The following is a 25762-nucleotide window of genomic DNA, read 5'->3' on the forward strand; positions in this document are numbered from 1 at the left end:
CTTTTAAAATGTTCTTTCACTCAGTATGTCACAAGCACCATACGGTCTCAAATGACATTACCGGTTCATCAACACAGTTTTATGTTGACATACTCTTTCAGTACATTTTGCTCGTTTTAATCTAACACCATCAGCGTTTTGTCGTCTTGAATTTAATTAAGGATTTCTTTACTCTGTTCGCCGTGACAAAACTACGAACATTGACAACTTTTCATCCGCAAACGTGAGGATGCAAACTGGTATGCATTTTACATAACTTTGCATAATTTTGAGAATTTTCTCTGATATAGGAACATTTGTATGCAGATCATTTATTGAATTAATGAAAACTGCGAGACTTAAGTTACAAGGATTGGTATGATATTGCTACTGATTGTTTTAAGACCTAACACGTCCACCGATAGAGAACACATACATTTAGCAAACGTTTGTATTGTGTTAATTATTAAAGAAATAGGAAACCCTAATAAGGGCCCTATGCCGAAAAAGTGACCAGCAAGGCAGCCCCAATTTTATTTGAAAGGTATCTGAAGGCTGCGGTCCTCACACACTTAAGGGTTTACTTGTTAGTTACTATTATGTCATATTATGCCATTTGGCCCGACTTTGACTTTCTCTTTCTTTTATTTTTCCGAATATTATCATTGTGATCATCATTGTGAATAGTGATTTTAACAGCACTGTTAAATAGTGAAATAATGTATAACACTCTAAGTAAGTTATAATCCTGAAAAAGTGTACATTTCGAAATATATTTCATATGAAATGCCTGACTTAAGAAATGTTTTTAAATTGTAATTGATAACAAATGATTGTTTTAATCGATATCTACGACTAATACATCGCGTTTTGCATATAAGCCGAGTAAAACCCGGGTTGTGACGCCTTACGTTAGTGTTTTGCACACGTGGTCCATATTAAGTACGCGCTGTCAATTAAATAAAATAGTAACCATTTAATCTTGACTGCATCTATCGTTTCTTACAGACAGTAACAGGTCAGAGATAAAGAATGGCACATTTTATCTAAAGAACCACGTACTTGTTTATATTTTAATATAAGATTAAGAAACCGTTGATACAACTGTCATTGTTTGCGTAATGATCTCTCACAATTGATTCATTTATTTTGTTAGTGTTATGTAAGAGTTAATGGCTTCATATTATTTTTTGTGTGATGTTTTGTTTTCTCATGGGAATACAAAACCCACATGCGTATAAAAAGCACACCATTAACTAATATCCAACGTATGACGACCGTGATAGTGACCAGTTGCCGTCTGTTCACATCATTTAATGGTCGGCTCGGTCTATAGTTAAATTCTGAAAAACCAAATCTGACCGTAAACAATCGTATTATATAGCCCAAGTTAAAATGTTATGTATGGAATGAATAATAAACGTGAATAGTTATGCAAATAAACGTCAGAACTTGCTTGCCATTTATAGAGAAAACAAACAAAATTTAAGAGGAATTAAAACGCAATATCAACTAATAATATTTGTAGTTCAACAGTTTGACTTGTCTTTCTGTAAGTTATCTGTTTGCGTTTCCTCAAACCGTGAATATTATAATTTTGATATGCGGGACCACAAGGCAAATGCAAAACGTTTAAAATATGTGCACGGGATCGGATGCATACAATGTCACACAAGTGTGCATTTGTTAAAATTGAATTGATTTCGTTTTTATTCTAAGATTGAAATGAATAATACACTGACGACAAAGTAGCATCATGAATTATATAAAGTATAAGAAGGCATTATGACATAGCAGCAAATTTTGCACGCACCTATGATGCAATTTGGTTGTATAAGTGTTAAATAAAATACCTTTAACAAGGCATTCAATCTCTATCCAAAAATACGATTATAAGACAAATCTGTTTTCTTCAGAAAGATCGTATATATATATATATTGTATTCAGACCAGAAAAATGTGCTTTACTGCTTTCATCCTTTCGATACTAAAATATGACAACAATCACGGTAAGCAGTGTCTAAACCTGGTGTTGTTTTTAATTGCGATTTAGATATTTTGTATTTATGAAATCAAATATTTGCACTACGCTTACTTGTGTTTCTTGAAGTCCTAGTCATCATTGCTATATCATTTATCACGAGCAATAATTTGCATTCTCAAGTTGTACATTGAACGCAATAACATTTAATAAGCAACACGTAGAAGTAACCTAGTCTGATTATTTGTATATATCACTTTCCTATTGATACATTCAGATTGCCTCAGTTTGTAAGATTATGTAATTTTTAAACGGTATAAAACGGTGAAATGTGTAACAACTCTTTATAATAACATGATTATTTGCATTATATGCGCGATATTCATTATTGTGAACCTTTTAACACGGCATTTTAATTGTATGTTCCTTGAGTTTCTTCATTAAGTATTTGATACGTTTGTAACTCCACGGATGGCTTTTCTCTTTTCCCAGTACGAACTAATCATGAAGCCGTTTGACATTCTTTATCAAATTGCCTATGGCATTCATATTTAGTCTGAACGTCTTGTTATCGTTAGTATTCTCATTTATCGGTTCATTTTGGTTAAAATTACACGTGTAATTAATTAGCAAACGAACTCAGAGATCGCACATTTGATTCAGATGTTCACGTTGTGCAATAGATGAATTTGTACTTGCAGCGCATCCTACTTCTTAAACGATATCCGCAATGTTCATACAATCGGTATGCCGCTGGAATATAAATTTGTTTAGAGACATTCAATACATTTTTCGAGAATGTGATAAGGATATTCGATTATTGTGTTTATTTGCCGCTGAAAATTGCCGCTCATGTCGACCCACATGAATCTAATTTGGCTTCAATGCTACATTCAATTTGTGAATCGTATTCCCACTATAATGAATGAGCTGTCCAAACTATTCAAAAACATCATTAGAATCGTCTTCCAATACACGTTGTGATAGATTTGACGATTGAAGAAAATTGGGCCCAAGGCGCACATTTCTATGGTTTCGTCGCCCATGAATCAGCCGAAGACAACACTGGCATTTTGAGAAAGACGTCTTTAGAATCTTGATGTTCTATTGTCGCAAATGGCATGCGCAAGCCAAATACAAACGTGCTAGAACGCTGCCGACAGCATTAAATTCGAGTTTATAAAAAAAAGACAATTATACGTGTTTAATTATGTTTGAAGGTTTACTTAAAATGATCAATGTTCATAAGATATCATGGTTCAACGCAATTAAATTTATTTGTATTCACGTACATTTTGTATGTTCTTTTATTATTCATTAACATTGAGTAATTCCTTTTTAAAACCTGAGAATGTGGCTATTAATCAACTTGTTCGTAGAACCTGCAATTGCGTATAAGTTGAAAATCAAGAGGGCGCTGCATGCACATGATAAACCGTCTTCATTATCAGCGCATCTGTTCTTTGGAAATATTAACAAGCAGCTTTGTATTGTGATTGTATCTTAAAAACATATCATTGCGTATTCGCCCAAGGCGTAACATACTGCGTTGAATCGACATTAAAAATAATCTTGTATGCGCCACAGCGGGCTAAGGCTTTCAAGGCAGTTAAGTTGGGTTTGTGTAATTTTTTATTCAAACTCTTATATAAAATGGTATATTTGTTTATATATATAATATATAAAACGGCATGATACTAAATATGTATATCGTCTATACAAAACTGAATTTGAGAGATTTTTAAAGTAAATTAATACTTTGTGTGCAATTTTGTGTTTTAATTTTGTTTTCCAGACAAAACATGTGTATTGCGGCGTTTTACTGAAGTTGTAAGAATAAAGTCATTTAATTTAAATAGAAAGTGTTCGTTGTGTTCACTCTACAATATTTAAAGTAAATTTGAGTTCCAAATGTATCGAATATAACGATGTGATTTTGATATTTAAAATTCAAAATAGAAAAGCATGATGTTACTGGAGTTGATTATAAAAGACGTGGACGTGACATTGTGTGTATTGCATTGTGTGATTGAATGCAATGACCATGGCTAATATATCAATATTGCATGCGTATAAAATCCAGGTAATGCAATTCAAGATAAACATTTCTGATCAGACATACTATCAGGATATTGGTTTAGAGCTGAGCGAAATAAAATAAAAGACGTCCATCTTAATCTGACAACATGGTTTTTACTTTCAATTATGTAATTGTGTTATGGAATTGTCTATTATGTCTGGAATAGCTATGTGTGCCCTAGCCGTATGGTAATGGTATCATGACATTACTATAAATAAATGACCGTATGTTATGGCAGGTTATTCTGACCGTATGTTATGGCAGGTTATTCTGACCGTATGTTATGGCAGGTTATTCTGACCGTATGTTATGGCAGGTTATTCTGACCGTATGTTATGGCAGGTTATTCTGACCGTATGTTATGGCAGGTTATTCTGACCGTATGTTATGGCAGGTTATTCTGACCGTATGTTATGGCAGGTTATTCTGACCGTATGTTATGGCAGGTTATTCTGACCGTATGTTATGGCAGGTTATTCTGACCGTATGTTATGGCAGGTTATTCTGACCGTATGTTATGGCAGGTTATTCCGACCGTATGTTATGGCAGGTTATTCTCCTGATAGTGCTACTGACTATATATTCAAATGTTAACATACTGTCTTAATTAAAAAGGATTTAAATGATGACATCGGCACTTATCGGGGTAAACGTTTTAATAATTATGATCTTGATAATTTCTATTTATGAGTATATATCTGGCTTTACAAACAAACTTTCATGTTAACAAAGGCTTAATAAAATCGTAACGATGAATTTATTTACGTCCTATGTAAAGTGAGACACAGTCTCAAAAATACAAATCTTTCCCTTTATCATATTGTTCTTTTCTATCTTTATTTAGGTGCTAATATATGCGGTATAGTTGCTTTTTGCATTAATATTCTTCAAATCTAACAGTAAATGCAGTATTATTGATAGTAAGGCATTAGATTGAAATGACGAACATTTGTCGAGAGACTTTTTTAGTGTATATAAAACAATCCGTGTGTTTGCTATATTTTTGTTGCCCTCATAAATTCGGCAACCGAATTGTTGATGTCAGTCTGAGATTTACCCAGTGTTTGATGTCAGTCTGAGATTTACCCAGTGTTTGATGTCAGTCTGAGATTTACCCAGTGTTTGATGTCATTCTGAGATTTCCCCAGTGTTTGATGTCAGTCTGAGATTTACCCAGTGTTTGATGTCAGTCTGAGATTTACCCAGTGTTTGATGTCAGTCTGAGATTTACCCAGTGTTTGATGTCAGTCTGAGATTTACCCAGTGTTTGAGTTATGAATATGATAGAAGACTCATGTGCGTTTTTTTATTTGCTTGTTTAATATTCTCGAAGATAAATCCATGTTTTTAAATCAATATACGATATGCATGACTTGCATCAACGTACGAATATAAACAATAATTTTGACACACATATTCTCGATATAAACGTCAAAACATGTATGATGTGTTTCGTAAACACTTAATTTAAAGCGAAAGTGTTTGCGCTTGGGCGCCGAAAGTAAAACTGACGAAGGATAGTATTTCTATATGAACACCGTTTACTGACTTCCGGTAGACTGGTTTCTGAATTAGGGTTGATTTTAATTAACCCAAAGAAAATGAGGGCGAGTTGTAGCAAATAAACCGAAAGTATCCAAAATGTATGTCAAGAAAGTAATGAAATGAAATTATAGTGTAATACTAATTTTCTTCAGACGCTTCTAGCAGTTGTAATTATCATAACTACTCCAAACCGTTTATTTTACAATTGATACTTTCCTTAAAAAATTAATTGCATATATGTGTCATTTATTGGTAATTATAATCAGATGTAAACGAAATTGTGACTATGACCGTCAATTTAGCGCATATGTACTTTTGGGCAAAAATTGGAAAGCATTATATTCCGACGAATCATTGGTTAAAACTGTTCTTCAAGGCAAATATCCGCGTGAGGTTAATTAAAGTAAACGCTGCGAGGGATCTCTGAAATGGCCTCTTTTAATAAGTGTCGGTAGTGTGGAAGAACTTTTTGTAACTAGTTTAAGAGCATTCAATTTGTGAAATTTCTAAGACATGCAATTTACATGCGAAATAGCTCGTTTAAACGTTCCTTTAAGAATACGTATATGGAAACCTAGATGACATGAGCTGTGCTCTGTGTAAAGGGGGTTTAATACATGTGCGTAAAGCGTCATTCCAGATTAGCATGTGCAGTCCGCACAGGCTAATAAGGGTGACCCCTCCGCCTAAACTGAGTTTTAGCTAAGAAGAAACATTCTTCAAACCCCCTTTATATACCATAATATGCTAGACATGTGTAAATTAGTATAGTGTGTTAATTGTTTTAACACTTAGCCTCATTTAACGTATTAGACACAACAAAATGCATTCTCAACTAAACGTCAATTTAGCATCCAGCAGCGGAACATAATTTGTTTAACGTTCAAGATTTCGTTAAGCCGCAGGTTGAAACAAAATGCAAAGTCCAATAAAAATTCGTTCCCGTTTGTTAAATGACTTTTGCTTTGTTGTGGTAAATATTGAGGCACATCTTACTGTTTAAAGAATACAGAAATATAGTTTAGTGAAATAGTGGCCATCTACATGTAATAACTATTACAACGTAATATTATGCAATGCGTTTCGGCGTATTGACAAATAAATTAACATTACATTGACAATTTGGTCACACATTTCCGATTGATAAAAGGCAGTCTGCTTCGGCAACAGTCGAAATATGTGATCAGCTTATCATGGTTATTAGTAATCTGTTAATATCTAAACTGACTGATGTTCACGTATAACTCTTTCATTTTGTCCGCATTCTCGGCGTCTCTTGACTGACTTCTAATGTGATAGGAACGAGGAAGTGTTATCTCATCAGTATTGGTACAAGTCTTATTCGAGACCTGATTCAGCCAATAATCCGGCCTCTCCATTAGCGTGGGTCACTTTATGTTGATATATAAGTTAGCATCGTCTCTTGTTATTCATGCGGACATAAATGAAAAAAAAAATTGGAATTCCAATACAACGACATTGGTTGCCCTATCATGACTTGTGTGTCATTTGATACACAAGAGCCGCAGTAGGGTTGTTTAATAAATAATTGTAAACGTTTGTCCATTTATGATAAGACATACTATCAAGGTAAAGGTAATTGGTATTTTCTATCAAGCATAGAACATCAATTCGCTGAACACAACTTCTAAAGGTCAGCTTTTCGATTTGTCTTATCGTGGGACCGACAATGGGTTTGTTAAATTCAACTTATAGTTGGTGTGCACAGCAATTTATCAATTTGACTTCCTAGTATGAAATACAACTTTGTTTCAGCCATGGTATTTAAGCGGAACGTCGGGCCCCCTTTTCATGTTTTGGCTCGCAAACCACTTGGTGTGCGTATTTAGTTTTTGAATCCGGAACAGTGTATCGACAAAAAATATTGTATAGTAATTGTAAGTAAACTGGAATGTGTTTGAGTTGTCGAGGGTTTATTTTGCAATAAATAAATAAAAAGTCGCAATAAACTTCCGTTTATTCATCATAAAGCGCTAAAATTCGGTCATCTCATCAAATTTATAATCGAAGACCTAAAACAGATCTATGCTGTTTTAGCAATTCACCGCTTTTGTGTTTCACTTTACATTTGTTTTAATTTCTAGACATGTATTCCGGAATTTAACATTCATATATGCATTTCATCTTTCACGAAAATATGCATGTTGTTACGAATGCGAAACAAGGTCAACGTGAACTGTAAATATTGTCTAAACCATGTCTAATTAGCGTGCTCATTTGTTTAAGAATTATTATGTTAAAGTGCCCCTGATAAAATGAACAACTTGTTTGACTTGATTCAGAAATATTAACACTCGTCTTACTTTAATGTAACCTATGCTATGCTTAATATAAACTCAATATAAATAGCCTATTTTGCAAAATATAAAGTGGACGTTTTGCAGGGTTTTTGTTCAATGTAGAAGTTAAACAGTACATCACTCACAGACAATTGTATAACAAAAAATCAGGTAAAATCTACCAGAGGATCATACAATCAATCAACCTTAACGTATCATTGCTTTGAATAGACTTATTATTTAAAACAAAACACAAACCACATTAACCGACTGATTCTTTTATGAAAATCTTCTTTTTTTTTCCGAAACCCACCATTGACTTTTAATCTGATTGGCACGAGAACGTGTTGTTTAATTAGTGTCGGTACCGATCTGACTCGAGACATTTTATACCCGATACATCGTCGTGTAATGCAATAATCCGGTCGCTTTATTGGTCCGGTTCAATCTATTTTGTCAGAAAATTCATCCTTGTCTTTCATAATTTGTGCTGTCTGGAAACACTTGGATTGACATTTAAATGCTAGTGTGTTTTCTATCATAACGGGTGTGTCTCAGTTAACTACTTACCGCATTGGAACTGTTTTAAAGGGGCCTTTTCACAGATTTTGGCATTTTTTTAACTTATTCATTAAATGCTATATATTGATAAATGTAAACATTGGATCATAAAAGCTCCAGTAAAAAATCAAGAAAAAAATTAAAAACGGGAAGAGAACATTGCCCGGAGCAGGTTTCGAACCAGTGACCCCTGGAGTCCTGCCAGAGTCCTGAAGTAAAAACGCTTTGCCTACTGAGCTATTCCGCCGAGTACACATTCGTGACGTATTTTATACCTTATATAAGCAATCTTCGTAGTTTCACAAAATTTAACGACAAAAACAGAACTCTCCAAATTATTCAATCGTTTCGCGTTGCAACGCTTTATAATTTTTAGGTTTTAAAATCGTCAAAAGATGCATATAATGGCTATATTAGAGCATGGTTAATGTTCAGTATTACTGTTTCCTCACAAATATCATAACTAAAACGAAAACTTACGGATCTGAAACAACTTTTTTCAATTTTGTCAATTTACCAAAGCGTGAAAAGATCCCTTTAATATCGCTTGGTCAATATAATTTTTCTGAGAAAGTTTTCCGTAAAGTTAGGTCAAGCTAATTAAGTGACAAACAATATGAAATGCAAAAACAAACACATCGTCTAAAAAGCTGATTGTTTACTTAATATAAAAGAGTGTACTGTGAAACCATTTATTTTCGTCGGCACAAAAGTTCGCCCTTTTCATAAAAATGACTATTTCGTCCGCTCTTATATTCGCCCATTTCTGGTTTTGAAAAAAACACACAAAAACGTCCGATTTGTTTGTAATACATGTAATACGCGGTTGCGAAAAAATTGTGTTGGGGAAAGAGAGGTGACACTTGGTAGTCACTTGCAGGAGGTGGGCCTTGTTTGGCATATGCCAATTAACAAGTCTGTTATTTTAGGTGATAGTAACTGTCCCTTATTATTTTATGTCATTGACACGTTCTTTGTTATGATTAGCGGATAAGTGGGACTAAATAATCGTTAACGAGGGTTTTAAACAACGAAGCCAATTGCCAATTAGTCTTTTTCCATTACTATCACGGTCAAACTGATAACAATCTTACCTTTTAGACAATCCCGGTGCACTCGATAAAAAATAATGAAGAAGAAGAAGAACCTTTATCGGCGCCAATTAGAGAAGGTGCGAAAATTATGGGTTATAATTAGCGTAAGCAAATCATTTAGGTCATATTTCAATAAAGTTTCAAGCGTTTTGCATCGTAAATATTTGATCATTTTAAGTACAGTAATTTGTCTGCAGTTAAAACCAAACAACCAAACACAGATCAAAATGTTCTTTATTAATTTGTAACAAAGCGCAGAATATATTTCAGTCAGGTGTTGATCACACATCGTCATATTTTAATTGCGTTTAATAGTATTGTCTTTAATCCGGATTCGCCGCGTGTAGGCTGTTTAATCTGCAACACCCCTGAAAAACACAATACACACAATGGGTAATAAAGTTGTAAACAATTAGCGCTAATCAACATTATTATACCTAAACGAAGTCGACGCATTCGATACAGCCTTATTGCATTCGCGTTTTACAGGAAATGTCAGTTGTCAGTACACTGTATAATGAACACCCCTTTGTGTCAAAACCGGATTTAACTTGAGTGTGAATAGTCGACTGTTTCATGTTCTTTGTATCAATACCATCTGTGTATCTGTATTATAAGTATACCAGTCAACAAACAAGGTGCGCGCTTCCGCATATGGGTATACGGACGTTCAAAAAATTGACCTACGGTTAGCGTTCACGCCGTCGAACGCATTAAGCAATATAACTCTTTTTTTTTCACTATTTCTTTATTTGCAAAAAATACTAGTGGCTTATAACTTACCTTGCAATCTTTTTTTCTCGCATTTTGCGAGTGTGCGAGTGTTAATTTCGAGCCCTGTGTATATGCGTGGATTTCGCTGGATTTAAATGCCTCTTGCCTACGGTAATTCAGTCTTATTTGTTTCAAATATGGGACATGATTGTTCGTTAGGATCTTGAATTCGTCCATCGGTCGAAGGACGAAAAAGGCGAAAATTAATGTCGGACGAATAATAATGGTTTCACAGTATTTCATTAACTATAAAATGTGCTTTCAAAAGTATTTCCTGGTAACTTTGATCAGAGGGGACAACTGACAAAACTATTAATATGGAACGTATTTTTCTTACCATATCTAGTATATTACTTATAAAAACGAGCACCATACAGTTTTGTTCAGTGTCACCTGTGTCATATCTTTTTGAATTAGCCTATACGAGGTCATAAAACTGCAGCAAAAATTAATACATGTTAACGAGTATAATACTTTGCATATATTAACCGGGCGATGATATCCCTTTCAAAATGTATCGAGATGGAATGTTAAATGTTTTAGAAGTAAATATACATAAAAATAATAACTAAATGTACATAGAAATAATTACAAATTGCATGTGAATCAATTTTAATATGGTCATAAAGTAACATGGTTATTTTCAAACTGTGCATGATTTCTTGAAATGATAATATTTAAGTGCAATAAATACGTTCAGGGCGGAAAGCCAAAAATCGTTGGAAATAGCCATGAATTGTCTTGATATACGTTCTTTGTGGTAACCTAAGAGTAAACAAATCAGATGAAAACATAAATTTCGGGATTCATTTCTTGATGCTTTCTAGCACAAACGAAGCGAATGTCTCTCTATAAATGAGACCTTTTCATGTAGCATCAGATTCCTCGATTTTCATCCAAGCTTGACGTGATGTCGATCCATTGGGTTGATGTGAAAAGATAATAAACAACTTTATTTGTAAATTTCTTAATGTATTGTGAAATGTGTAGATCGTGTTAAAACTATTATCATTAAGATCTAAGCTCCGAAAGTGGACTTAAAATGAATGCGGTACTTCGGCATATAACACCAACTGCATTTAAAAAACGCACGATAATCCCATTCATACAGAAATTAATGAAGGGAACTTGCATGTGAGCATGTTTGTCTCTGTTTAAAGGTCCACGTGTATTTTCCATTGTTCTATTTTGCTAAAATAAATACAGCGATGTATGTGTGTGTTAGTTTGAATACATATGTTTCCATCAATACTATCCGGTATGCTTCAAATTTTAGTTGTATATGATTGAATTTCACTTAAGGTTCTGTTTCGATGGGTCATTCACTAATGTGGAATTTCAATTAAGTACTATTCATAAAAAATATTATTATTAGCATTATATAGATTAAACATAACCAGAATTAGCACAAGCCGACTGTTGAAAACGTTCGAAAAAATATATGTATTACTTATTATGATACAAACATGCACGTAATATTCATAACCTAATGAAATACTTTAGTGTGATTAGATCAACAGTTTCATGCATATATTCTGGAAAAAGTAAAATAAACAATGGATGTGTACATATATTGCACCTCCAGCATTAAACTAATTTACATTCTTCAAATACGGTCCATTGAAATCTTTAACCCATTTATGCCTAGCGTCTAGAAAAAAGGCCTTGGCAAACATCGTAGACCCAGATGAGACACCGCATGATGCGGCGTCTCATCGGGGTATGCGCTGTTTGCTTAAAGGAATTTCTGTAAGAAATATTTATACTAGATAACCCTAATTTTGGAAATAAATTGATCTAATTTACAAGGATGGGAGGGTCCACTAGGCATAAATGGGTTAAAAAACGAGCCTCAACCGAATATCAATTAGCATCGGATTCGCAACAAATTATTGAAGCGACTACCATTGAACGGAAAGAATACGCGTATTACTAGAACATGTACATGTAATATCAATGAATGTATAGAAAGCAATATGCATTTATAAAAAAATAAGGAATGTTGTTTTGCGCATACATGTATTCAGTAACCATTAAATAAAACACAACGTGTGCACAACATAAATATAAACATTCTTGCTTATATGAAATAAAAACAGTAACAGATCATGTCTTTGTTATGTAAAGCAATACATAAATATGTGTAGTATTCTCAACCCAGAACATTAAATCCTTAAATCTAAATGTCTTTCTGTAAACCGATGCCGGGATCCTAGACAAGCAAAAATGGAATTGTGAAAAAAGCAGAAATGTCGTTGAATGTGCCAAAGCAATTAGGATATTCCATGTTCAAGATCCATCATTGGATCATTGCCACACATTCAATACAAGTCTTTGTAATTAAGAGATGTGATTGTTACAAACAACAAAGTATTGAAGAATCTTTAATTTGTGTTCTGAATAATTGATGTCGTTTAATGTAAGTGTTTCCTAAGTGCAATGCGATAAAATCGGCATACCCACGGTAAAATATTTGTTATCTTGTGTCTTTTGCAGAATTGCTGCAAGCAAAATATTTCTTATTACCATAGGTATTCACGGCTGTGCAAATATTAAATACAAATAAATCACAATTTCGCTGACAATGTTAAAACTGGAAGCATATATATCAAAATGGTAAGTCAGTCTATGATTCAAATAATGTGCTCGGTATATTGTCATTCCGCACTACAAAGATTGTCGTATAGTATTGAACATATTTCTGAATTCAGATCTGCCAATGCGCATTTCCAGGCCAATTGTGATTCCAATATCGAATGTCGGCGTCATAAGCGCAATCGGTATCATCAATATGGCCCATGTTAAGAAATCACAAATTACGGTTGAACACGGTGCTAAAGCCTCCATGCGTTAAAGCACTGTAGTAAGATTAGTTTTCACTTGGCCATAAATGCATTCGTTATTGACCAGAAATTTCGGTTATTTCTCTATAAAAGCGAAAGCGTCTTCTTCAGGCGTAGTTTCATTCTTTTAAATAAGCATTTTCGTAAGTAGTTTGAAACATTCTATATGTATACTAGACCGAAAAATACGTTCATAAATTATAACTATATACAACGCAAATTTAATGTTAATTCTGCAAAAAAAGTCATGTCTGCTTCTTCAAAAAACACTTCCTGGGAAAATTCGCATCTCCTAATTTTATTTTATTTTGAAATGGTCTGGCATAAAACCCGGTATCAAAAACAATACCAATCCCTTGCAGTAACGGCTCTTAATAGCCCCAATGCCATGTGTTCGTTATTAGTTTTCAATAACCATATGCGCAGTGATGGGAATGATTTCCCGACTGCATAAATCTCCGATAATAGAGTATGGGTCAGGAACAAATTGATTGATTGGTATACTTGAAGAAGATGTGGTAATTAAATAAGTTTGATGAATGAATCATGTGGCCATTTTCGACTTTCGCCTGTTTAATCCGGTTTTGGATATTCTTAGACTTTCAAAGAAACGTCAAAATACATTTAGAAAATGCAGCAATAAGTTTCATATTGTCTCTGACGTGTTCGGGTAAAACATTATTTGTTTAACCCATTTCTTTCTATATTTAGAATTTTTCTTACAGAAATTCTTTTAAGCAAACAGCGTCGACCCTGATGAGACGCCGCATCATGTGGCGTCTCATCTGGGTCTTCGCTGTTTGCCAATGCCTTTCTTCTAGACGATAGGCATAAATGGGTTAAATGCATATGAACAAATGATATGTGTGTTCACTATAACAAATGATATCTTTGTGAACCATGTAACTGTTCTCCGACAAATTCAAAACACTGTTTACATTAATTTTTTTGCAAATAATATTTTTATAATTTATTGTTATGCAACGCTTGCATACGTGCTTTTTGCACTATGACTCAGATGACTGTGTTATCAATAGAACTTATATAACACAGTTCGTACGTTTTCAAACAGTGTTTGTATTATTTGTACGATCGATTTAACTAAGATTGATTCAATAACAACTGTGTGCCGTGCTTTAAAGCGTGGCAGTCAATAAATTCGTGGTAACAGCCTTGTTGTCTTGTACTGTTTCACAAACAAACTCCGAAAAATTCATATTTAGAGAATTACATCGATTTATCGATCACAAATTTTATACATGACATATAGGTACATATCGTCCAATATGGCTCCATTTAATATTTATATGCGTATCATTATCGAATTTACGATCAAATGAGATCAGAAACTTCCAAAATAATGTATTGTTTATTAGTATAAAATTTGCAATATGTTTTGTTTATATACCTTAAGCATCATTATCTTTAATTTTCTGTTTCCGTTACCCCACATTTTGAAAAATGTGCGTTTAAAATGTGTGGACTCTCACATGAACTCAGTTGTTTGGCATTAATTAAAGGTTAAGCCTTGGCAACCAGCTTACGATATTTATCGTTTAAATTTCAACGTCCATCATTCTTTAATAATGCTACGTATCTAGGTTTAATCTGTGCACATCAGCGGTGGCAATTAAACGTTCAAACATCCTACTATGGCAAGAAAAAAAAAGATCCTTAATAAGGCAATCTTGATTTTTATAGCTTCTGATTCAACGCAGTTGATTCCGTCATTCAGCTTCTGTCACGGTCATAATTAGACAATCAGAAATTGGGATTTGAATATAATCGTGCCTGATACTGCATCCAAATGGCTTTCCTACAGGAAGTAAACATAATAAACGCCAGCAACAGATCTTAAATACAGTCGTAGTTTTATATATAATGTCATTCTAATTCAATTCAAAGGCTGGTGTGTCCTCGAATTTTAATGGCAGCAGAAAAATTATGACCGTATGGACTCTGAACTGTATTTGAAACGTGTGTATGGCTTTACAAATAAATTTAATTATTTTTTACCAGATTTGGGTTATAATCAGTGTTTTTATCACATTTAAGTCTGGGCATATATATATTTAAGATCGATGTTTGAGTGAGTAAACTGCTTTGACGGGGTTTTTCGTATAGTGTTTTCAGTGATTTGAAAATATGATATTTGAGTTCACTTTATTTCAAGTTCGATCATTCGATAGGCAATCAGGGTCGAAATCAAAAGTCCACATTATAATGTATTATTTTTAGTACATATAAATGTATACATGTTTATATATGTGACGTGTTTTTCAGTTGTAAATAATAATGATTGATGTAAATTGAGTTTAAATATTTTCAACAATTTGTCACTGTAACGATGGAGCATGAGACACTGATAGTAGCATTTATTTCTGAAATTTAAAGTATGCATGCACACTCTCATAAGTGCTCTCAAATGTGTATGATGCATATGCCACTTCATCTTATCGCATGTGTCGTTTTAGCCGGGATGCAATGGTGCGTGTGCGAGAAACATTATGCAAGACTAAATAAAGTTGTTTGTTTTACTCTGGATGATATACTCTTTATGTTTGGTAAAATGATGTGTTAAACAAAAACACCTATACTATTCACAATTGAAATAATTATTTTAATGGTTGCATATAAAAGAAGTTTTGATAAACAAAACAAAATTTGATTTGTATTCCCTCACAATCAATCGGGGGGGAGGGCGCAATTGAGCTTACCCTGCCTGACAAAAACGAAGATATTTAATATTTTTATTTAATACAAATGAAAATCTGTACTTTGTAACGACTGTCGTATTGCTTCGGGCATTTTATATGGTTTTCGAAGCATTTCCCTTATATAAGCCGATTCATTATTCATTGACGGTCAATTATTATGATGTTACTTCTGGTTGCAGGTGACGAAGAATTGGAGTCTAAGTGACGAGTTGTGTGACGCCTGGGTCGCTTTTGATGTCATGGCATGCACCGCCTCTATCCTCAACCTCACCGCTATAAGTGTAGACAGGTATAGAAGTATAATTTATCAAATATAATTTTGAATTTCGTACATATGTTAAACATACGATACGATCGTTTTAACAAGTTTTTTTTGCATATCAGAAAAAATCATCTTCTATTGAATACAAAATTAATTAGATTCATCATTTCAAAAATAAATATATGTATGTATACATACAATTAATGCAAAATAAAGCGCATATGATGCTTTCTCGACGACAGTTTAACGCGCATACCACAAGAAGGCTTGTAAATTGCGTTCTCTGCATATCTTAGTAGCGCGATATACTTTTCTCTCCCGTTAATGGGGAACATGTTATCACCTCTAATTGTTAATATTATAATATCTTTATATTCTCCCAAATCATACTTTAGTAAGTAAATTTATTGCATAGGCTGTTTAAACGACTTGAAAATGGCTTATGATGCCTTCAAATCTTTATACACTAGTGTAAACAGCCATATCTATCAAAAACATATTTGTGTAATACTTGCATACAAACATAGAGGTCACGGACGATTATTCGATTCCAATTTAAAATATATCGATATCCAGTCCATACATTAAGGATTGTCAATAAACACATGTTATTAAACACGATTGCATTAAAACTCAGATCAACTCGATCAAGCCCGACCAAGCGGTAGGGTACTGGTCTGGTTCGGTCGGCATGAGTGGTCGGGGGCGGTCGGGTAGGTCGGCATTGGTCGGGCTTCCTTTTGACATGTCAAAAAATATCGAGTAGCTGTCGAGTAGGAAATGGATCGAGAAGCGCTCGGGAAGTGGTCGTGTATTAGTCGAGTAGAAGATCGAGTTGATCGTGAGGCAATCGTGTGGCTATCGGATTGATATCTTTTACACGATCTATACCCGATCCGCTCGACCTCTCCCCGAGTTATTTTAGATCGCAACACGATCCACTCGACTTCTATTCGATTTGATGTACAGGTTTACTAGACTGCTACCCGACGGCTACTCGACCGTACACGATCACTTCCCGATTGCTATTCGACCATACACGAGCTCTGTACCCGATCCGCTCGATCTCTACCCGAGTTATTTAAGATCGCTTTGTACAACTGTAGTACGAACATCACGATCTGGTCGTGTGAAGATTTTGTGGCGATCGAGCTGAGGTCCACTTGGTCGAGCTGAGATCGTAAAGGGCTCAGGTATAGGTCGAGATGATCGAGCGGAAATCGGAAAGATGGTCGAGTGGACGTCGTGAATGAGTCGTGTGGGGATCGTGTGTTATCGACAAGAGGTCGAGAAGAAGTCGTGTATACCCTTTTTAGTCGAGCTTGGTCGGGTTTGGTCGGGAAATTTCGTTGATCGTGATGATCGAGTTGATTGGATCGGCAGTGGGAACCCACCTTAATGTGGATATGTTTCTTGCCAATTAAAATATTTTCGATTTCCGGTGTGAAGCTAGATATTATAGTATTGGCATGGGTTAACGAGAGAACGCTTGATGTTTGTTGTATAATGCTGTTATATGCACCTTTAAATGATTGTACGAACGACCTGTAGTAAAACAACATGTTTGTGTTTAAGAAAGCACTAACACAGAAAACAGTTATAAGTTATTAATATCGATAACTTAATTGTCTAGATTAATCTCTAAAAAGAGGCGTCTCCAATTGCATTATTACATCTAACCTAACTAACTGATCCTGTATGAGCTATCTTCGACACAGCATTAGTTCTATGTTGTGCATTTCTAAAATAAACACAAATGTGTGCTTATTTCTATGTTACGCGCCGTAAAGAAATAGCAAGCATATAAACTATAATAATACATTATATACTCATTTGATACTTGTTATGCAACGAACAATTTGCTAAAATCAAAATGACTTTGTATATTTCTAAAATATCCTAAATGTGATTGTACCGAGCGTAGAATTTTTACAAAAGGCAATTAATATGTCGCAAGGTAATGATCAAAACCAAAGACAGTTGAGGTTTATTAAATTGTGCATTTTCCTGTAAAGATAGGTTCCTTAACGTATTTAGAAAAATGCTGGATGTTTTTTCAGCGTTCAATGATATTCCAATTAATATGGCCATTACTGGTCAACATGTAAAATAGCTATCATAGTGTCACAATTTTTACCATAAACATAAACTTAACTTAATCGTCAACATCCACATATTTCACATCTTAACTTAATCGTCAACATCCACATATTTCACATTTTAACTTAATCGTCAACATCCACATATTTCACATCCACATATTTCACATCCACATATTTCATATCCACATATTTCACATCCACATATTTCACATCCACATATTTCACATCCGAACTGCGAGGGAGCATGAATTGTTATGCCCATTAGTCTTCGTTAGATACAGGAAAACAATTGTGTGCATGAGAAATCCATCTAGAATATATCATCAGACGGAAATACCTAGCGTACAATTATTGTCGCGTTATCGATTTTCCAAACGCATTTGTTTAGTGATTTTAGCTTTATTATGTCAGGTATATAATCGTTTTGGGACCTTATCTAGCTATTAATAACTTTTCCCTTCCGCCTCTCATACAGACGAGCCGGATTAAAGGATCAGACGCGCTTCTTTTCATACCCCGCCAAAGGCGGAGGGATACATAATTAGTGTAGTCCGTCCGTCCATCTTTCAGTCATTTGGTTTGTCCGTCAGTCCGTTCGTCTGAAACAAAACTGGTTAGGGCTATATCTCAGAAACTTTATAAGATATCAACATCAAATTCATGTGTGTTTGTGTGTTTATATATATTGATATAAATGAGGAAAGGTGCCATGCTAAATAATCATGACATTTCAGTTTCCTTAATAATAGTTAATGTCCTTTGTTGTTTTAACATGATGTAACTGTCCAGGGCTATATCTCAGATACGATACAATACTTCAACATACATCTTCGTGGGTGTGTAGAATACATTTTGAAACAGAGCCATGTACCATATCACTACACTTCCTTAAATAAGAGTTTGTCCTTTCTTGTTTTTGATGGATGTAACTTGTCAGGGTTATATATCAGATACGCCACAAGATTTAAACTTAAAACTTCAATTAAGATAATTGTTATGAATAACAAAAATTACCCTACACTTATTTATTTTTTAAGTTTATACCGTATATCGAGGGATTTGCACCCAATCCTAAACACATTTGTTCTGGCGGGGGATATCAATTCAACAAATGTGCTTGTTTATTTTATTTCCACGAGATTCGATACAATTTGCTCGATTTTGTGTAAACTATTTCTAGCATACATCAACGTTCTTGTAATCTAACGGATTCACATCTTGTATAATTAAAACGGCTTAAAATATTTATTCCCCAATCACAATTCATAATTTATATTTTAAAAAAAGTAATCTTAAAGGTCGTGTATTACAACTTTTTTTTATTTATTTTAATTTAATATAATTATTTGTAAAATTATTTTTATACTAATATGTGATTCTTATATGCCGACAGTTCGTTTTGTTATAACAAAAACATGATTCGGGTAAAATATGACGAAGCAGCCTGAACAGACGACACTAAATAACGTCCCCATTTAATACCATAACACTTTGTCAATCAGGTGACACGTGTTTGAAGCTCTAGGTGGCGATACATATTCGACAAGTCTTGAAGAAAATACTGGTAACGATATTTATCAAAGTATTCATAAAAACGGATCAATTAAAGAAAAGAAAACGTTTCTCTTAAGCGAAACATAAAAAGCTATAGACGATATGAGGGAAATTGTATTGAACTTTTGTTTTCATTGCTTATCGACTTTGATATTGTTTTGAAACTAAGCTAAATAAGTAATGGAATATATTATGATAGCTTATCCATGTGACATCCTGTTGAACTTGTAAGAAATACAAGAAAAACTAGTTTTCAATAAAGTTAGTGACACGTTACGTAGTTATGCTTTGTAAAAAAATATAGATTGTGAAAATATTGACTGAGCATTAGCAGGAATTAATCACGAACCATTGGAGGATGTTAAGCACGGCAATATATGGTGACATAGAGGATATTTGTTCACGTCAGTGTAATATCGTTTGTTATTTCACGAGTGATCATAGAAAATATATTTTCACGAACGAGTGAAACTATTACATTATTATTATTATTGTATTTTTCTATGATCACGAGTGAAATAACAAAGATATTACACTGACATGAACAAATTTTCTGTTTCTTGTATGCCCCCTTTTCAAGAAAATAATTAACAGCTGTTTCTCTTTCGCTGAAAAGTGACCCTTTCTCCCGTTGAAAAAGCATAAAATAAAATAAAAATTTATTGGATTCGGTGAAAGGTCGATTTTAGTTAACTCGTGATCATAGAAAAAAAAATATTTTATGTAATATACAAATTGTTATTTTCACCGATCAAACAATCACACATTTTCGGAACTCATTTTTCATATATATATATAAAATTATTTATGGTAATCTTAAAATAAAAAACGAGTTCCGAAAATGTGTTATTTTCATCGGTGAAAATAACAATTTGTTTATTTTCAGTGCTGTTGTTTCACTGCAGAAATGTCATATTTTATCATTAGGTATAAAAGAAACATTCGTTCTGGGAAAATGTGGCTATTGTTAGTATTTAAACACATAACACATACGGGGACGTTCTGCCCGGCCTTGATAATCGCAGTTGGATTTGCAATATGGGATTGTGTGCGTAGATATCTTTTTAGTTCACAGGCTTTTATATGTTAAGTCTGTAGCGTATACAAAGATATACGCATTATTGATGATACAAATGATGTCATGAAATACTACACACAACCACCATTGGCAAATTCCATTCTGAGCTAATATTCAGATGGATAGAAGATTTGTTGTCATACCCTTGCAAGTCCGAATATAAAGGTTACTTTACTTTCAAAGGCGTCATTGTCATAAAATATTACACGTGTGGCTATATATTAATTTTGTCATTTTTGTTATGACACAAGTCAAACTCAATACAATATTTGATTGCATGCAGTTTGAAAATATTTTCAAAAATATATTCTAAATATAAACCGTGTAATCACTTATCAGATACTTATATTCGCTATTAAATGGATCTGATATTATTAGCCGTTGGGAAAAATAATTATTTATATATTAAAATGTATGAATGCTTGTCAATGTAGCCTATAGCCATAAAAAAATATTGTTATTCTGTACCTTTTTTTATTTTTGCGTTCAAACATCGAAACTCATTTCCAGTTCTGATTTCTTTAAATAATAATATGAACAATATGTTGATTTAAAGTGTACTAATGAAAACTGCTGTATAAGTCGATGGACGTACGTAAACAATATCAATTAATAATAATTTTGGCGTAAAAATAACGCCAAAAAACCAACGCCAACTCCAGGAATAAACGAGACACACTTTTGGTGTTATACATAAGATGTGTGTTATAAAGTCATCATTTCTTGATCGATACCAAAATCTTTATTTTTGTCATAAATTTAAAGTCAGAGTATGAACATTTGATGCCTTTTTAACGAATCAAACGTTTAAATAAGTTGTGGATTACCGAAAAATGACTTCATGAATGCGATGTTTCGACTGTTAAACTCTTCTGTTTAAATTTCAGATTTATAGCAGTGACGCAACCCATCAAGTATGCCAAACACAAGAATTCTAAGCGAGTTCACTTTATGTTAGCTCTGACCTGGATCGTTTCTATAGCAATAGCAGCACCCATAGCCCTAGGAGTGAATTACTCTGACGCCCGCGAAGCCGGGGTGTGTAGCTTTTTTAATTCCGATTTCCTCATCTATTCATCGATGGGTTCCTTCTATATCCCCTCGCTCATCATGATATTTTTGTATTGGCGTATATACAGAGTGCTCCGCCTTCGAGCACAAAGATCTTTAGCCAACAAAAAAGCTAGATCGATAGACACGCAGACATTGACGAACGTTATCGAGAACCAAGCGTTACGGGAACCGAACGACAAAACCGGACTTGCGAAAATGGATAATGGAAAAGTATCTACTTACAACACAACGGTGAATAATTGTACGAACACACATCATATTCTCCAGACTCCAGAGACTAATTTAGACGATGCGTCCACGTCCAATCAAACTGATTCGCACGAAAAAGAAGACGAAGACAGTGATTCCAAAAGCCCTGTGCATTTGCCAGCAAAGGGCGAACTTATTGTTAATCCTGTTGCACAGGATATTGATAGACGCGAGCAATTACAAACGCTTGATACTAGCATCGATGCAATAAACGCTAATGTTACTAAAGACGAGGTGGAAACAATGTTTAACTCCAAAGACAGTAAAATGGGAAACAATGATGGTGAAGAGACAAGTAGTGGGGGAAAGACCAGTATAGACGGTAAAGGAAGACGGAAAAAGGATAAAAAGAATATGACAAAGTTTAACTTCCATATGCGCACAAGTAGAAAACGTAAAGAGAAATCATCATCTAGAAGAGAACGTAAAGCTACAAAAACTTTAGCTATCGTTTTAGGTAAGTTGACTTTATCATGTTGAAAAGCTGTGGAGGTCAAATGTACACAGAAACGTGTATTCGATTCAAAAATGGTTGTTTTTATAGCAACCTCATCGCTAGCATTTCAGTCAATATATGCTTTAAATTGCATTTTGTTTTAGTTTAATATTGCCGTTAGTTTTTACATGACCAAATCTAATACTGCACGATATTAATGAGATCATTTTCGCGAATATAATATTGGGGCATTTGATTGTCTGCACTATGGTCAACTGAATTAGAGATGTATATAGAGCTGATCGTATTGTCTACCTTCGCTGTATGTAATTATTAAAGGGGCCTTTTCACAGATTTCGGATTTTTTCAAGTTTGTCATTAAATGCTTTAATTGATAAATGTAAACATTGGATCTAAAATTCTCCAGTAAAAAATCAAGAATGAAATTTAAAAAAAGAAAAAATGGTAACCCTCAGCAGGGCTCGAACCACTGACCCATGGATTCCTGGAGTAAAAAGTAGCCCATTTAGACCTCTCGGCCATCCTTCCAGATACCAAGCTGGACGCATTTAATACTTCATATAACCAATCCTCGTAGTTTCACAAAATATAGCGACAACAACAGAACTCTCCAATTATTAATTTGTTTCGCGTTGCAACGCTTTATAATTTTCAGGTTTTTAAATCGTCAAAAGATGCATATAATGGCTATTTTAGAGCATGGTAAATGTTCAGTAATACTGTTTCCTCACACATGGCATAGCTAAAATGAAAATTTAAGAATCTGAAACAACTTTTTTCAATTTTGTCAATTTACCCAAACGTGAAAAGTCCCCTTTAACACAACTTATACAAAACACATTGACAAATTCACAGCACACTAAAATTATGTGAGATTGGGCGCCGTAATGACGAATATCTATTCCGTTAAAAGAAAAATAATAGACACATCGGTGTTTATGACCGTAACTACCGATACATTAGAAGTTAAACCAGTATTTAACAGCTACATCGCATATGTATTCAATAAAATACTAAAGTTAATGAATATCCTGTGGCGATTCGAAGTTCTAGGTAATAATTTCGTTATATCACCCTCAACCGTTATTAGCATCAAGTTATTTTAAGATCGTTTCATCGTAAAGTAAGGTTTCATCATCGACCTTGAATAAGTATACATGTTTGTAGAACAGGTAACCATTTCAATTCGTGTTTATTAAACACTGGGTCTATTAACATTTTTTTTATAAACTACTTTAATAGGACATGTCGGAAATGATACAGATTCTTCCACAAATTATATATATTGGTACAATATGGCATCTATGTCGTATCGTGTTATGGGCCAGTCCATCACGAAATAAAATCATATATTTGCACAATAATTTCTTCAATATTGTGGCCATAAGAGTTACACTACTTAATCGGTTTGCTTCCGACTATTAACACTGAGCTGTTTTCTACACAAACATATGAGCCGCGCTCTGTGAAAAGGGGGTGTAATGCATGTGCGTAAAGGGTCATCCCAGATCCCGAGCAGTCCGCACAGGCAAATCAGGGACGACACTTTTCGCCTTAACTGGATTTTTGTGATGAACAGACTTTCTTTTAAAGAAAAATATCATAAATCGGAATGCGTCGTCCCTGATAAGCCTGTGCGGAATAATGTGGTCGCATAAGATTCTATTTGGAAAGATCAATCAATTTTCCTTTATGTTACGCGGCAGATTCTGAACAAGCCAATTGCGTTTTATTTTGAAGGATAGGGCCATCAGTACGATAGAATTAAATTCAAATGATAAAGCTACACTCGTGCTTGTTTTTATTGCAAAATATTTTACTTGTGGTTAATCTAATGAGATTAAATAACATGTAATTGGACTATAACACGTTAACTCCAATCGTTGACACCAATTAAAGGTGCCATCTCAGCCGTTAAAACAAATCAGCAAGATCAAAGTAAAGCAATAGACCTGCCATCACGTAGACGGGTCAGCAAACATCTCAAATTTTTTTAGAACGGCATACATGTATTCCACATTGATGGAACAAGTCATAAATAATGCAGACGGGCTATACGATTAGCTGATTTAATAATGAGAATCGCATTATTTTATAAGATAAAGGTCACCTAATACATACTTAATACATCGCTGTGATAACCTGCTCGGTTAAATACCAACACGAATCCACACTGATCATATTATAATAGAAGACACGTGCTAGTGTTGTAAAAATATGTTCGTGTAGTTATAAACAATTACACAGATTATGTCGATGTTGTACGAGTTAGACTTCATTCCTTGAGATTGCATTTTAATGCCGATCAGTTAAAACATATCTAACCGCTTACACATTATTGTGCATACATGATTATAATCATATTTCAACCTTTCCGAATATAATAGAATAACGCAAAACATGTCTTTACTGAGTATGCATGCAGTTTCGTTTAAGAAAACTGGGCTTATTGCATTTGCTTTACCCATTTATGCCTAGCGTCTAGAAAAAAGGCATTGGCAAACAGCGTAGACCCAGATGAGACGCCGCATGATTAATTAATATACTAGACTTCCCTAATTTTGGAAATAAATTGATCTAATTTAGAAGGATGGGAAAGTCCACTAGACAAACATGGGTTAAAGAGTCGTCCCAGCCAGTTCTGTCCGAACAAGCTTTTGAAGCAAAATTGTTCGCGTGTATGGAATTATTTGTTTAGCCTTGTCTTTAAGAATATACACTTTAGGCGAAAAGTGTCGTCCCTGATTAGGCTTAACTGCACAGGCTTATCTGAGATGACACATTGTGCAAATACATTAGGCTCAGTTTTCCCGTAATAAGACTCTGATCACATTCATATGTGTCTTGTTCTGTGAAAGCTGGTCATAGTGCATCTGCGTAAAGTGTCGTCCCAGATTAGCCTGTGCAGTCCGCACAGCCTAATTAGGGACGACACTTTCCGCATAAACTTGATTTTTGGTAAGGAGGGACTTCCTTAAAACTTAAAATTCCATTAAAGCGGAAAGTGTCGTCCCTGATTAGCCTGTGCGGACTGCACAGGCTAATCTATGACGACACTTTACACACATGAATTAAGCCCAGTTTTCTCAGAACAAGACACAATTATTGTCGA

At 34.2% G+C, this 25762-nt stretch overlaps 1 protein-coding gene across 1 annotated transcript in view; it reads left to right on the plus strand.

Annotated features, from left to right (window-relative positions):
* Nucleotides 1–25762, plus strand: part of LOC127882119 (dopamine D2-like receptor) — a 49692-nt gene that overhangs the window by 20157 nt on the left and 3773 nt on the right. Inside the window, exons 2-3 of the mRNA XM_052430576.1 lie at nucleotides 16054–16163; nucleotides 21758–22650. Of these exons, the coding sequence (XP_052286536.1) occupies nucleotides 16054–16163; nucleotides 21758–22650 (1003 nt within the window). The remainder of the gene's footprint in view (nucleotides 1–16053; nucleotides 16164–21757; nucleotides 22651–25762) is intronic.

The sequence above is a fragment of the Dreissena polymorpha genome, chromosome 5 (genome assembly GCF_020536995.1).
Source record: "Dreissena polymorpha isolate Duluth1 chromosome 5, UMN_Dpol_1.0, whole genome shotgun sequence".
NCBI classification, from domain to species: domain Eukaryota; kingdom Metazoa; phylum Mollusca; class Bivalvia; order Myida; family Dreissenidae; genus Dreissena; species Dreissena polymorpha.